At 42.9% G+C, this 15280-nt stretch overlaps 1 protein-coding gene across 5 annotated transcripts in view; it reads right to left on the bottom strand.

The window, feature by feature from the left end:
* The window catches only part of LOC129696328 (nucleolar protein 4-like), a 187472-nt gene that overhangs the window by 30319 nt on the left and 141873 nt on the right, over positions 1-15280 (bottom strand). For 3 of the 5 annotated variants that reach the window (XM_055634144.1, XM_055634143.1, XM_055634147.1), the window contains one exon: positions 6233-6424. The exons of the other annotated variants lie outside the window; for them this stretch is intronic. In XM_055634144.1, coding sequence (XP_055490119.1) covers positions 6233-6424 — 192 coding nt within the window. The remainder of the gene's footprint in view (positions 1-6232; positions 6425-15280) is intronic. 5 annotated transcript variants of the gene reach the window in all.

Genomic DNA, 15280 nt, shown 5'->3' with positions numbered 1-15280 from the left:
CAGACAGCACCCATAGTCGGGATTGAACCCGGGTCTCCGAAGCTGCAAGCGCTGTAAGGCGGCAACTCTACCGCTGCACCACCGTGCTTATATATTATAAGACTACATGTTTCCACCACCCACTCAGTCAGTGCAAAGCAGAATACTATCACCGTCCGGGTGAAAACATTTTTCTTTGGCTCCTCGCTAAACTTCTTAACGTTGCCTTATACCTATTGGTTATGGGCACCACTTCTATGAGGAAAGTTTCCAACTATCCATAGGCAAAGCAATTTTGTATACCATTATCAGTTGCTCCCTCAGTGTCAATGAAAACAAAGCCAGCCTATCCATTCTTCATATTTTCAATCTCTCCATCTTTTTTTTCATATTTTAAGATGCTCTTTGGTGAAGATTTTGATATTCTGCTCGAATACTTCCGTAAGTGTCAAATGCATTGAATTAATCTCCTTTGACTAACTTCTGGATATTTTGCTAAATTGAAGGTACTATACAAGTTAATGATGCTGAAGGTTTGGAAAGCCAATTCATGGCCCTTGTTGGAATAGATTCCTTGCATCTTGTAAAAGAAAGATAAAGACTCAAACAAACGTGGTATTTTTAACAGTATTACATGGTTGCAGGTTTTGTATTTTGGAGATGTTTATACAAATTCTTAAAGTTCAAACATTTGGTTTTTCATACAAATGTAAACAAAGACTGTATACTTTGAAAGACAACAGTATTGAAACAATAGCTTATTTGCAAAAATAGCCATTTAATATTTATTATCCATATCTATAGATCGACCAAGCAGTATATCCAAGCCCTGTACCATGCCCAGTTTTTTAATGAATATTCTATGCTCAGCATAATAGTTTCAAGAGCACCAATCCCAACAAAAGGTACAAAAAATATTAAAAGTACACTCGATCACACTTGAAAAGTACACAGTCTGAAGAAGGGTCTCAACCCGAAACGTCACCTTTTCTTTCGCTCCATAGATGCTGCCTCACCCGCTGAGTTTCTCCAGCATTTTTATCTACCTTGATTATCTTTAGTGACATTGCTTCTTGATGCTCACATTTTTTTGCGGTCAAGTTTTTTATAGGCAGAAAGAAAAATGGCCCATATAGTGGAAGGTACAAGGAACTGCAGATGGTGGTTTACAAAAAAAGACACCAGGTGCTGAAGAAGTGTCCTGACCCAAAACATCATCTATCTATGTTCTCCAGAGTTGCTGCCTGACTCGCTGAGTTACTCCAGCAGATTGTGTCCTATTTTGTCCCATATAGTTGTTCTGTTTTTTTTTGTAAATTTAGAGTCCAACTTACTTGTTATCTTTTGGTGTCACATTTCTTCAAGCTATGTATGAGACAAGATACAAAACTGTTTCCATTGTCAGTGGTTCCCAGTGGCACTACTATCAGGCAGCAACATTTTTAACAGGGTAAGTGAAGTAGAGTATTCTTTGCGTCCTAAGTCACCCCGTTTCCTCGTGTTGTAGACATTTAAATTTACTAAATTTACTGGTTAGATCTTTATTAGGTGCATGACTTGGGAGGAGAAAGAGGCTGAGAATTTATGTGGTACCTTACTGCTGCATAAGGGTCTGTAAATGATTGACCTGCCAAAATCATGCATTTTTGTAACTTAATTACCTTTTATAGACAATAGACAATAGGTGCAGGAGTACACTATTCGGACCATCGAGCCAGCACCGCCATTCAATGTGATCACGGCTGATCATCCCCAATCAGTACCCTGTTCCTGCCTTCTCCCCATATCCCCTGACTCAACTATCTTTAAGAGCCCTATCTAGCTCTCTTTAAAGTATCCAGAGAATCGGCCTCCACCGCCCTCTGAGGCAAAGAATTCCGCAGACTCACAACTCTCTGTGAGAAAAAGTGTTTTCTCATGTCCGTTCTAAATGGCTTACCCCTTATTCTTAAACTGGGGCCCCTGGTTCTGGACTCCCCCAACATCGGGAACATGTTTCCTGCCTCTAGCATGTCTAAACCCTTAATAATCTTATATGTTTCAATAAGATCTCCTCTCATTCTTCTAAACTCCAGAGTATACAAGCCCAGCCGCTCCATTCTCTCAGCATATGACAGTCCCACCATCCTGGGAATTAACCTTGTAAACCTACGCTGCACTCCCTCAATAGCAAGAATGTCCTTCCTCAAATTAGGGGACCAAAACTGCACACGATACTCCAGGTGTGGTCTAACAGTCTAAATAACTGCAGAAGGACCTCTTTGCACCTATACTCAACTCCTCTTGTTATAAAGTCTCTTCTTCCCAGCCACACACAACATCACAGCTCAGCCCTGCAGGACTTTATAGTATGGTGTGAAAAGTCTTGTCTTGAGCTAAATATAAGCAAAACCAAGGACATGATTGTGACTTTTTCCCCCCCAACAGAGACAGATGGCTGAGGCAGCCACCACTATCATCCAGCAGGAGCCAGTGGAGATAGTGGAGGTATACAAATACCTGGGAACAGCCTTCGACAACCTGCTAAGGTTTTCCTCTAACATAGAGGAAATCCTTAAAAAGTGCCATCAGAGACAGTACCTACTCAGGAAGCTGAAGTCATTTGGGATTAACAAACACATTCTCACTACATTCTACTACGCATTCATTGAAAATGTAATAACCTTCTCTTTCACTAGCTGGTTCCACTCCATCACCCTGCAAAACAGAAACCGCCTGTTGAATATGGTCAAGGTCTGCTAAAAAATCATTGAGCAGCCCGTCCGAACTCTCACTGCCCTATGCGACCAACAGTCTGTAAAGTTAACACGCAGGATTCTTCAGGACCCCTCTCACATTCTGTTTCCTGAGTTTGAGTGGCTCCCCTCAGGACGCAGACTCCGCTGTCCGGGTTGCCGGACACAGAGGAGGAAGGCAACCTTCATCCCCAGGGCTGTTCAGCTTTTTAATGCTGATCACTGACTCATGAACATATGAAATGAAATAACCTTCTATATGCACTTTTTAATTGAAGCACTTAGGAAGCACTTTAAAACTATTGCTATGTGTTGAATGTTGATGTGCGGTGTGTGATTGTAGGCGCGACTCTGGTCAGCAGCGGCCTCTGCAGCCTGTCCGCGTTTTTATTATTTTTTGTCTGTGTTTTTATGTAGTTTTTATGTAGTTTTTGTTATTTTATGTTGGGGTGTGTGTGTGGGGGGGGGCGGGGGTGGGGTGGGAGGGGGGGGGAACTTTTGAATCTCTCCCTGCACTGGAGACCCGACCTTTTCTCGTCGGGTCTCAGTTGTCGTTGGGGCCGCAACGAGGAGCGGCCTCCAACAGGAAGAAGCCGGGGACTCTGGTGCTACGACTCACCGTCGCCGTCGCGGAGGTGGCCGAGACCGGAGCGGGTGGAGCGGTGGAGGAGCGCTGCCGCTGCTGCTGCTGCTGCCGATTCGGAGGCTGCTACTGCGGGTCTGCGGATGGCGGCACCGGGAGCCCGCGGATCCCTGGAGGGAGACCACTTTTCAGGGCTCCTGCAATCGGCGACTTCTCCCGCCCGAGTTGCGGGGTCGAAGAGCTCCTGGAGCGGGGCCTAACATTACTGCCCCGCGCGGCTTGGAATGGCCGCGGGACTATGCGAGCGCACACCAGGGTCTTCAACACCAAGACCCGGTGTGCGACATTGCATCACCCGGCGTGGCTTTAATGGCCGCGGGACAATCGCCATCGCCAGCCGGGGGCTTTGACTTTGACTCTGACATCGGGGGGGGGGGGGAGAGGGCAGGGGAGGGATAAGTTTTTTTGGCCTTCCATCACAGCTAGGTGATGGATGTTTATGTAAAATGTAATTATGGTGTGTCTGGGGTTTATTTGTGTGTAATGTATGGCTGCCAGGGGTCCAAATGACAAATAAATAGACTATTGACTATTGACTATTGAGACTATTGATTGTGCAGTGTGTCTGTGAAATGCGTGTGCTGGTTGATTGTGCAGTATGCGTACTGCTTATGTTTGTTGATTGTGTCCCTTTTTAAAAAGCTACTGTAATGCGCCTTTTTAAATTGCCCCTCGGGGACGATTAAAGTGCTTTGAATTGAATTGAATTGAAAGCCCAACATGCCATTCGCTTTCTTCACTGCCTGCTGTACCCGCATGCTTACTTTCATTGACTGATGAGCAAGGACCCCCAGATCCCTTTGTACTTCCCCTTTTCCCAACTTGACACCATTTAGATAGTAATCTGCCTTCCTGTTTTTGCTACCAAAGTGGATAACCTCACATTTATTCACATTAAACTGCATCTGCCATGCATCTGCCCACTCACCCAACCTGTCCAAATCATCCTGCATTCTCATAGCATCCTTCTCACAGTTCACACTGCCACCCATCTGCAAATTTGCTAATGTTTATCTCATTTAAGATTCATCATGATGCACTGCACATTCTTCCATTTATGTACTTAGCATTACATACTATCTTCATCTGCACAGTGACATAAAGCACCTGCTCCATTCTAGAAACAGAAAAACAGGCGCAGTAGGTGGCCATTCAGCACTGCCATTCAATATGATTATGGCTGATCATCTAAAATCAGTACCGGGTGGCACGGTGGCGCAGAGAATGCAGCGCCGGAGACCCGGGTTCGATCCCGACTACGGGTGCTGTCTGTACAGAGTTTGTATGTTCTCCCCATGATCTGCGTGGGTTTTCTCCAAGATCTGCGGTTTCCTCCCACGCTTCAAAGACATATACGTATGTAGGTAAATTGGCTTGGTAAATTGTCCCTAATGTGTGTAGGATAATGTTAATACGCGGGGATCGCTGGTCAGTGAGAACCTGGTGGGCCGAAGGGCCTGTTTCTGCGCTGTATCTCAAAACTAAACTAAACTACCCTATTCCTGTTTTTTGCCCATATCCCTTGATTCCTTTAGCCCAGCGAGCTAAATCTAACACTCTCTTGAAAACATACAGTGAATTAGCCTCCACTTTGTTCTGTGGCAAAGAATTCCACAGATTCACAACTCTGGGTGAAGAAGTTTTTTCTTATCTCAGTCCTAAATGGCCTACCCCTTATTCTGAAATTGTGACCCCTGGTTCTGGACTCCCCCGACATCGAGAACATTTTTCCTGCATCTTGCCTAAAGTAGGCCAAGATCATTTGCCAACCCAATTCCTGAAACAGTTCTCAAATGGTAGACTGATTAATGATATGGATATTGTACAAGCTACAAATCAACATATCTTCCATAATATTAAATATAGTTGCTTGCTGAAAAGCCGTAAGGTTTCAATGTAGTAATATGAAGGCATTTACAGGTTCCACCTATCCCTTAACCTCTCACGTTCGCTAAAGCATCTACAATTAACTGAAACTTTAAAGCTTTTAAAACTGATATAGTGGTATGTTCTTCTGTTTTTCAGAATAAATTAATTCGGTGATCAAATATTTTTCTAGTAACAATTTAATTTTTAAAGAAAGCAGAAACTTGCTAAAGTGAACTGTATTTCTGGATTGACTCGTATGAAATCTGTTAATAAAATATATTTGATTCCTTCAAAAGCATGGTTGTTTAAGTTGTATCATTTTGTTACCACAACTTTTAAGAACAAAGTGGAATGGAAAGCACTATGAAGCATTTTGATTTATATATAACACAACCCAGTGCTAAATTCTATAAAAATGTGGTGCTATTGAGCATTTACCAGACATTTGGTTTGCTAGCCTTACGATATGCCAAAATGCTTCAGATCTTGGGACGAGTTGGGCCAAATGCCCTGTTTCTGTGTGGCATATATATACATCGCACAAATGCCATGAGACCTTTGATTGGGGCTTCTGCAAAATTATTTATAAGAAATTAGTTACCTGTGAGTAATTAATCAGAATGAGGAGGAAGAATAATCACAAATACTATAAATTATTCTGCGTTCAAATATGTTAAAAGATAAATAGGAACAAACTTTGTAGTTAGGTACAATATATCAGAAACAAAATACTGTCATTATATTTTATGAGGCACTTCACCCAACAGCCTTTGAATTAATAACAATCAGATAAATTATTCTTCCAGACACCAGTGAGGCAAAATAAATATGGTTTAGATGAAAGGGAAGGGTCTCTGAACTGATGTTCCAAAAATAATATTGAAAAAATAATCATCGGAATGATTGGGAGTGGGAGGGATGGGGGAAAAAAAAATCTTGTGATGAGTTTATGCACAGGAACTGGATGCAGACTGGGAATGGGTTGTATTTGGACAGTACAACTCACCGTCTCAAAACCATTCTTTTTCATCCGCCTGCAGGACTTGAGGTAAGTACGTATACGCTTCCGGGCACGCTCCTGATATTCAGGGAATTGCCGGCTGCATGATTCAATTATTGCCTGGATCTTTTCTTTGGGCTGCTTAGAAATGGGGACCATCCGGTCCAAGTTTTCATCTACAAACAGCCTCACAAACATCTGTTGGCAAGAGGAAGACAGAGGAGAAGAATGCATTGGACGGCTGCTCTGTTTGATATTTTGCTGACTTGCTGAGTGGACATTGTAGGATAAATTCATTGACCCTGCACAACCAATGGGCAACCCCACATGATAAGCAGCTGGTTTTGAAAGGGTGCTACTATAGCACAGAGTTTCCAATTTACATTTTCTTGCGAGGCTTCTCACTTGTGTGCAAGTTCAATGAATAAGTGTTTAAAAATCTGCAATTGTCCCCAAGCAGAACTATTGTAACATAAGGATTTTTTTTAGAAAAAACATCAAGTACAACCCAGTTAGTTGAAACAAGGTATTATTCTTATGGAACTCATAGCACTGTATACTGTAAAAAAATAAATATCAGTCTGTCCAGTACACAATGAATTTTGAACTTTACAAATATATGACCACACCTTTAAAAAGTGCATGGTTTGATCATTAATGGCACTTCACGATCTTAATATTTCAAGCATATAACAATGTAGGAATATATTTTACCCGCTGCCTCCCCCATAATGACTCATTTTTGGAGTCTTCCAGAACCTGTTGTTCATTAACTAATCAGAATATTTTGGCCACAACCACTGCAATCAATAAAAAATAAGCATTCAGGTACTGACTAATGATATTAACTAGCATTTGCTGCTTTCGTTCCTCCAATTCTACTCAAACATTACATATTTTATCTTTAACTTTGAGCATGTTTAGCCTTTAAGAAATTTTCAAACGTTATTTCTTTATATAACCATTTTCTAATTTCTTAATACATTATCACATTTTTGATATATGATGTAATATACATTTTTGTATAACTAAATAACTTGCTTTTAAAGATGTATATCAGATGTATAATTTTATGTATAATAAAATAACTTTATGCTTCTTGCTCAGGGAGCGTAATATTGAAATAATATTTTCAAATAAACTGCAATTGGCTGCCATATTTACTAAAAAAATTAAACATCTTAATCTCAGTGATTGGATTTCAAATTCATATTTCAGTAGATTTATGGTACATCTTCTCAGTCCTCTTGAATGCACATTCAGAGCCATGAGGAAAATGTCAGATGCAACTCACAGGAACAATCAGAGATTAAAGAGCTCAAGATCCAGATTGCTGTCCCTGAGTAACAGCTGGTTGTTGTGTTTGCAGAGCATCCACAACACTGTGTTTTACATGAAGGGATGTTGCTGGAGATGATAACCCCACATCACCATCATCAAGAAGGAGGGAATGGGGGATGTCTGGCGGATAAGAGGACCAGGAAGTGATGTGGGAGACCCGATGTGCATTGCTCTCCCCAACAGGCATTCTCATCTAAATCTGCTGCCAAGGTCAAAAATACCACTGAGGGATTGCATTACATTCTGAGGTGAGGAATCTGATGGGGTGGAGGGGGGTATGGGGTTAAGGGGTGAGGTGATTAGAAGTTGATAACAATAACATGTGGAAAGAAAGTAAACTTCCTGGTGCCAGATTATTGGCAGTTACACAACTTCAAAGAGAGGAATCTCTGATGACCATGGCATCAAGCACCAGTGAGCTTAGAAACAGAGGATAAAACAAATGCAAGACGCAAGGCTTTAGATTCCTGGGACATTGGGCCATTTTGGGGGAGGTTGGATCTATACAAATCCAAGTGGGACGGGTTGCAACAGGGCCAGAACCTACATAGGAAAGTTTTGGAAAGGAGGCAAATTTGGGAAGATAGGAGGTCGGTATTCAAGCTTGGATGGTGGCAAAGGATTTGAAAGGGAGAGAAAACAACAACTGCAAAAAAAGACAACAGATAATGTGTGGGTGCAGCAGCATCTATGGAGCAAAGGAAATAGGCAACGTTTCGGGCCGAAACCCTTCTTCAGACTGAAGAAGGGTTTCGGCCCGAAACGTTGCCTATTTCCTTCGCTCCATAGATGCTGCTGCACCCGCTGAGTTTCTCCAGCTTTTTTGTGTACCTTCGATTCTCCAGCATCTGCAGTTCCTTCTTAAACAGATAATGTGTGTTTTAGTAAAAAGGTATCTGGGAAGTGAAAGTGATGAACTGATGGAACAGATAAATTGTGGCCATCACAGAAATAAGGCTTAAGGATGGCAAGAATGACATCAGAGAAAAAGGGACAAGCTGAATAAATACAGTCCAGGCAGCTTAGCATTGGTGATGTAAACACTATCAGAAAATGTTCTGACAGACAGCATAAATCAATATTGAGGGAGCTATAAATTTATGGTTCCGGCGCTGTGCACACGTCAGCCAGTCAACAGTCGATCGTCTTTTCCTTTATTTTTACTTACTTATTTAATTCATATTTATTTTGTATTTTTGTGGTTCGTTAGTTAGTTTATTGCACCATGTTGTGATGGGGGAAACTTTTTATCTCTTTCGTCATTCGGGAGATACTTTTCATAGTGTCTCTGTCTCTGCTCTGCAACAATCAGAAGCTGGTCTCTTTGTTCACTACACCAGGGATCAACTGCTGGAACTTCGACCACCCCGACCAGCTGACTTCGCAAGGGTTACATCAGAAATCCCCAAGGAACTGAGCTGGAAATACAGGGGATGCCAGACGGGAGTAAAACGATGTGCGGAGAAAAGGAGGCACAAGCCATACTTGCCTTCCATCACAATGGGGAATGTGAGATCGTTGGCTAACAAGATGGACGACTGGCTGCACTATTGAAGACCCAGAGGGAGTGCTGTGGGAGCAGTGTACTGTGTTTCACGGAGACATGGCTCCACGAGGACATCCCTGAGTTCAACAGGAGTGTGGACGGCTTTCAGACTGTTCTGGCAAACAAGGACTGCAGTGAAAAGTGTAAAGGTGGGGACTTGCTATTCTCGTTAACAACAAATGGTGCAACTCTGGTCACATCACAGTCAAATTTGCGGAACATGTTTGTAGCTCATCTCCGGACATTGAACTGGAGGCTGACAGTGGGTCTACCTGTCCTCATTACAAAGGATATGCCCAGGGAACTCTGGTACACACAGCCATGTGTGAGAGGGTGGCGGATTTCCGCTTCCTGGGAATCAGTCGTGGAGCTCACGTGCTGAAAAAGGTCCAAGAGACCACTTCCTGAGGGTGCTCAGTGAACAACATCACTCAGAGACTGCTGCTGTCCTTTTATCGGTGCTCCATTGAGAGCATACTAACATACTGTGTATGCGTGTGGTACACCAGCTGCACAGCGGCTCAGAGGAAAGCGCTCCAGAGGGCCATTGACAGCCCACAGGATTGTCACCCTTGGACTTGGACTTACACAGTTCCCGCTGCACCAAAAAAACCCAGAATATTCATTTCCCCCCCCGGCTCCCTGTTTGAACTGTCCGTCAGGCAGACGGGGGGACAAGGACAAACAGACTCAAAAACAGTTTTTAGCTATAAAGGCACTGGAACAGGGGCGATACCCTACTGTGGTAACTGTGAACGACAGAAGGATGGAGGGTTTGTGCATGCTGCTGTGTTCGTGATATTGTTGACTGTCCCACCGTGTATGTATCGTTAGCTTTTAGAAATGTTTGAATGCTGCACTGACTGGCTGACATTTTAAATTTCGTTGTACATGGTCCATGTTACAATGACAATAAAGAAACTATTCTATATTCTATTCTATTCACAGTTAAGGAACATGTTTGTAGCCCGGACATTGAACTGATGGCTGTGGGTCTACGTCCATACTATATGCCCAGGGAACTCTCACTGGTTCTACCACCATATCCAGTATAAGCCAAGTGCTTTCCAGATCTCGGGGGACTTCCTGTGACTACAAGGTCACTGAGTTTGTTGACTGTCACAAGAGGTCTATGATGCACCTACAGGTCTGTTTTGAAAGAGGTACAGAGCTTCCGGACACGCTCTGAAGTCCCCATGGAGAGGTTTTTGATGGACTCCCAGTGAGGAGGTGGTCACAAGAGGTCTATGATGCACTACAGGTCTGTTTTGAAGACACAGACTGGGACACGCTCTGAAGTCCCCATGGAGAGGTTTTTGATGGACTCCAGTTCTCAGCATAACGTTTTCCCTGAGGAGACTGTACACTGTTTCCCCAACAACAAGCCCTGGGTCACCAGTGACATAAAGGCCCTTCTCAACCAAAAGAAGAGGGCATTTTGGAATGGTGGCAGGGAGGAGGTGAAACGGGTGCAGAAAGACCTGAAGGCTGAGCAGGTGAAGAAGGAGCTAAGCAAACACCACCCAGGCAAAGCTACAGGACCAGCCTCATGGATGTCAGCCCCAGGGAACTCAAGGAGTATGCCCCAGCTCCTCCAATGACTACAGACCGGTGGCGCTGACTTCACACATCATGAAGTCCCTGGAGAGGCTGGTGTTCTCACCTGCGACCCCTGGTAAAACCCTACCTGGACGCCCTGCAGTTCGCTTACCAAGCAAAGATGGGGGTTGAGAGAGCCATCATCCACCTGCTCCATCTATGCCACCTATGCTCACATGGATAAGCCAGGAAGCATTGCGAGAGTCATTTTGTTTACTTCTCCAGTGCTTTTAACACGATCCGGCCTGCACTGCTAGGGAGCAAACTGACGAAGATGCAGATGGATGATCCATTGGTGTCCTGGATCACAAACTATCTGACTGGCCACCCACAATATGTCAGGCTACAGAACTGTGTCTCGGACATGTTGGAAAGCAACTCAGGAGTCCCACAGGCGACTCTTCCTCTCCCCCTTCCAATTTACCATCTACACCTCGGACTTCAGACATAAATCCGCCTCTTGCCACCTGCAAAAGTTTTCAGATAACTCTGCAATAGTGGGCTGCATCAGTGAGGGGAGGGAAGCTGAATACAGAGGTGTAGTCCACGACTTTGTTGAGTGGTGTGGGCTAAATCACCTGCAGCTCAACAGCGACAAGACTAAGGAGTTGGTGGTGGACTTTAGGAGGAGAGGAACAACCCTGTCCCGTCTCCATCAATGGTGTGGATATGCAGTTTACCAGGGAGTAAAAATACCTGGGAAAGTACCTGGACAGTAAACTGGACTGGTCCAGGAATGCTGAGGCCCTGTACAAGAAGGGACAGAGCCGGAAGGCTGGCTCCATCCTGGGGGCGGAGTTAGATTGATGGGAGGTGGTCTTGGAGGGGAGATGCTCCTCAAACTCCGGAGCATCCTGGACAATACAGCTCACCCCCCATGACACACTGGTCAACCTGAGGAGTACTTTCAGCAACAGACTGGTTCCACCAAGATGCAGGACAGAACGCCACAGGAGATCCTTCTTCCCTGTGGCTATCAAACTTTACAATTCCTCCCCTTCTATCGTGGGGTAGATTGAGACTGACTGAGACTGACCCCCGCACCTCCTCAATTTTATACATCCCCAAAGCCTTACCACTCATCACTTTATTTTCATATTTTTGTTGTCTTTATGACTTGGCAAATTAATTTCCCTCCTGGGATAAATAAAGTTCTATCGTATCATATAGTATCGTATCTTGAGCTTGTGAGCCATAACCTACAAAGTCTGAGTGCTAGGAAGTAGTCATCTAAAAACTCAATTTCCAACTAGTATGGCATGATGGGTTGAATGGCCTCCTTCTGCACTATAACCTCTATGATTCTGAATTTTAAAATGTTTCACAATCCTCTTGCATTGCCCAGAAACTTTATATTAAAATGCAAACAAATGTTTTAGTTAAACAATATACACAAGGATTAAAATGAAGCAAATGCCTATCAATGATTATTTGTTCTAAATAAATGTTATACTTTAAAACAAATATAATTGTAACCAACACTACTTCTTATACATTTTTTTCCAAATGTCAGCTATAACATTTATAGTGGACCATCTTAAGGATAATAAATAACTTTTAAAGTAGTCAATAGGATCCATGATTTTAGAAACAATGAATAACTGCTGCAGAAGTTAACAAAAAGTAGTTGAACAATTTGGGCAAGATACGTTTTCTGCAAAATAAATCAACCTCTGTTTTTTTTCACAGTGACATTTTATTCAAGATACATTTTTCATCAGAGCTACACAAAAACTACAAGAGTGATGAAATATTTAACCTAAGCAGAGACAATACAACAATCAAGTATGCCTTTGAAAAAAAGATAACATTCTGCAGCTAGCCTCAGTGATTTGAAAGGGCTCACTTGAAAGCCTTGGATTTTCATTTCCAGGATCTGAAGCCAAATGAAGTCTTAACAAACGTTTGTGCATATTTTATATTTAACATGTTGCTAAATAAGAACCACATCAAAATTATCCATCCACATGCAATCAAATGTACAAATTCCCCCAAAGTCAAACTCCTTTGACTGCATAGACCTGTGTGACATGTTATGTATCATTCGTATGTTGCTAACATGCAAGACGAATGAAGTTCAGTTTAAAGGCCATCAAGAACAACTTGCACATATAATGCAGTAACATATATGAAGATCCTCCACATACATACAATCAATAACATCTGATACCAGGTTGAAGTACTTCAGTTACGAGAGACGAGTAAAACTTATTGAAGAAAGTAATGTTTAAAGTCGGAAGATAGGATAGACTGGCAAATACTTAGGGTCAAGCCACCAAAGCCAGAGCTGCGAGAGGAGCAACAATTACAATGGCCAGAATTGCTGTATCCCCAAAATCTAGAAAGATTGGAAGACTGCAAAAGGCTATAAAAATATTCAGAATCATGGGAAGTTCTTGGAAGAAAGAATAAGAATTTTTGAACTAAGGTAATTCATACCAGAAGTCAATATCTCATTAAACACAGGTGGTTTGGTGAATGGATGGATTTATACAGTGAATTCACAAAGTATTCAAACCCCTTCATTCTTTGCACATTTTGTTACATTGCAGCCTTATTTAAAAATGGATTAAATTCATTTTTTTAATCATCAATCTACACACAATACTTCAGAATGAAGTAGTGAAAACAGGCGTTTAGAAATTTTTGCAAACTAATTAAAAATAAATAACTGAAATATCACGTTTACATAAGTATTCAGGCCCTGTGCCATGACACTCAAAATTGAGCTTAGGTTCATCCTGTTTCCATTGATTATCCTTAAGATCGGGCTCATGTTGTTGACCTCCAAGTGGTGAGCCCTGTCAACTGACCTCAGTCAGGCGAACGATAACAGAGACAGCAGCAGCGCCGCAGCTTGGCGCCAACCTGGAGCATGCGCCCTTTTGGGGCGGGCACCTACGAAGGTCGAACCGGATGGCATTACCCTACTGCAGTCTTCTGCTCTTCTGCTGCCTCAAACGCAAGGAGAAGATCCTTAAGATGTTTCTACAACTTTGATTGGAGTCCATCAGTGGTAAATTAAATTGATTGGACATGATTTGGAAAGGGACACACCTGTCCATATAAGGTCCAACAATTTACAGTGCATGTCAGAGCAAAAACCAAGCCAAGAAGACAAAGGAATTGTCCATAGACCTCCAAGACGGGATTGTGTCGAGACACAGATCTGGGGAAGTGTCTAAAACAATTTCTGCAGCATTGCCGGTCCCGAAGAGCACAGTGGCCTCCGTCATTCTTAAATGGAAGAATTTTGGAACCATCAGGAGTCTTCATAGAGTTGGCAATCCAGCCAAAACTTAGCAATCGGGGGAGAAGGGCCTTGGTCAGGGAGGTGACCAAGAACCCGATGGTCACTCTGACAGAGCTCCAGAGTTCCTCTGTGGAGATGGGAGAACCTTCCAGAAGGACAACTATATCTGCAGCACTCCACCAATCAGGCCTTTATGGTAGAGTGGCCAGCCGGAAGCCACTCCTCAGTAAAAGGCACATGACAGCCCGCTTGGAGTTTGCCAAAAGGCATGAGAAACAAGATTCTCTGGTCTGATGAAACCAAGATTGAATTCTTTGGCCTGAACACCAAGCGTCACGTCTGGAGGAAACCAGGCACCGCTCATCACCTGGCCAATACCATATCAACGGTGAAGCATGGTGGTGGCAGCATCATGCTGTGGGGATGTTTTTCAGCAGCAGGAACGGGTAGACTAGTCAGGATCGAGGGAAAGATGAACGGAGCACAGTGCAGAGATCCTTGATGAAAACCTGTTCCAGAGCGTTCTGGACCTCAGACTGAGGCGAGGTTCACCTTCCAACAGGACAACGACCCTAAGCACACAGCCAAGACAATGCAGGAATGATTATGTGACAAGTCTGTGAGTATCCTTGAGTGGCCCAGCCAGAGCCCAGATTTGAACCCGATCGAACATCTCTGGAGGGACCTGAAAATAGCTGTGCATCGACGCTCCCCATCCAACCTGACAGAGCTTGAGAGGATCTGCAGAGAAGAATGGGAGAAATTACCCAAATACAGGTGTGCCAAGCTTGTAGCGTCATACCCAAGAAGACTTGAGGCTGTAATTGCTGCAAAAGGTGCCTCAACAAAGTACTGAGTAAAGGGTCTGAATACTTATGTAAATGTAATATTTCAGTAATTTCCTTTAAATTACTTTGCAAAAATTTCTAAACACATGTTTTCATGTTTTTATTATGGGGTGTAGTGTGTAGATCAATGATAAATAAATCCATTTTAGAATAAGGCTGTAACGTAACAAAATGCGGAAAAAGTAAAGGTGTCTGAATGCACTGTAGGAGACCAACAAGGCAACATTGGATCAGTCATGTCTCAACGTAATAAAGGTATGAATGAGGATTGCAACAGTTGAGCTTCAGGTAAAGTAAAATATATTTTACTTTTACCTGTAGAGTTCGGAATAGCTTCATGAAAGAGAATATGCTAATAAATTATCAGCATTTTTCACATAAACCAACAGGTCTGTATTAATAGGTGCAAATTATATCCTCAGTTTGGATCACAATGTTCTCATGTAATAACGTACTTAATGATCCAT

This window comes from Leucoraja erinacea, chromosome 4 (genome assembly GCF_028641065.1).
Source record: "Leucoraja erinacea ecotype New England chromosome 4, Leri_hhj_1, whole genome shotgun sequence".
NCBI lineage: Eukaryota > Metazoa > Chordata > Chondrichthyes > Rajiformes > Rajidae > Leucoraja > Leucoraja erinaceus.
Note: the sequence above shows the minus strand (reverse complement) of the source record. Positions and strands in the feature narration are given on the sequence as shown.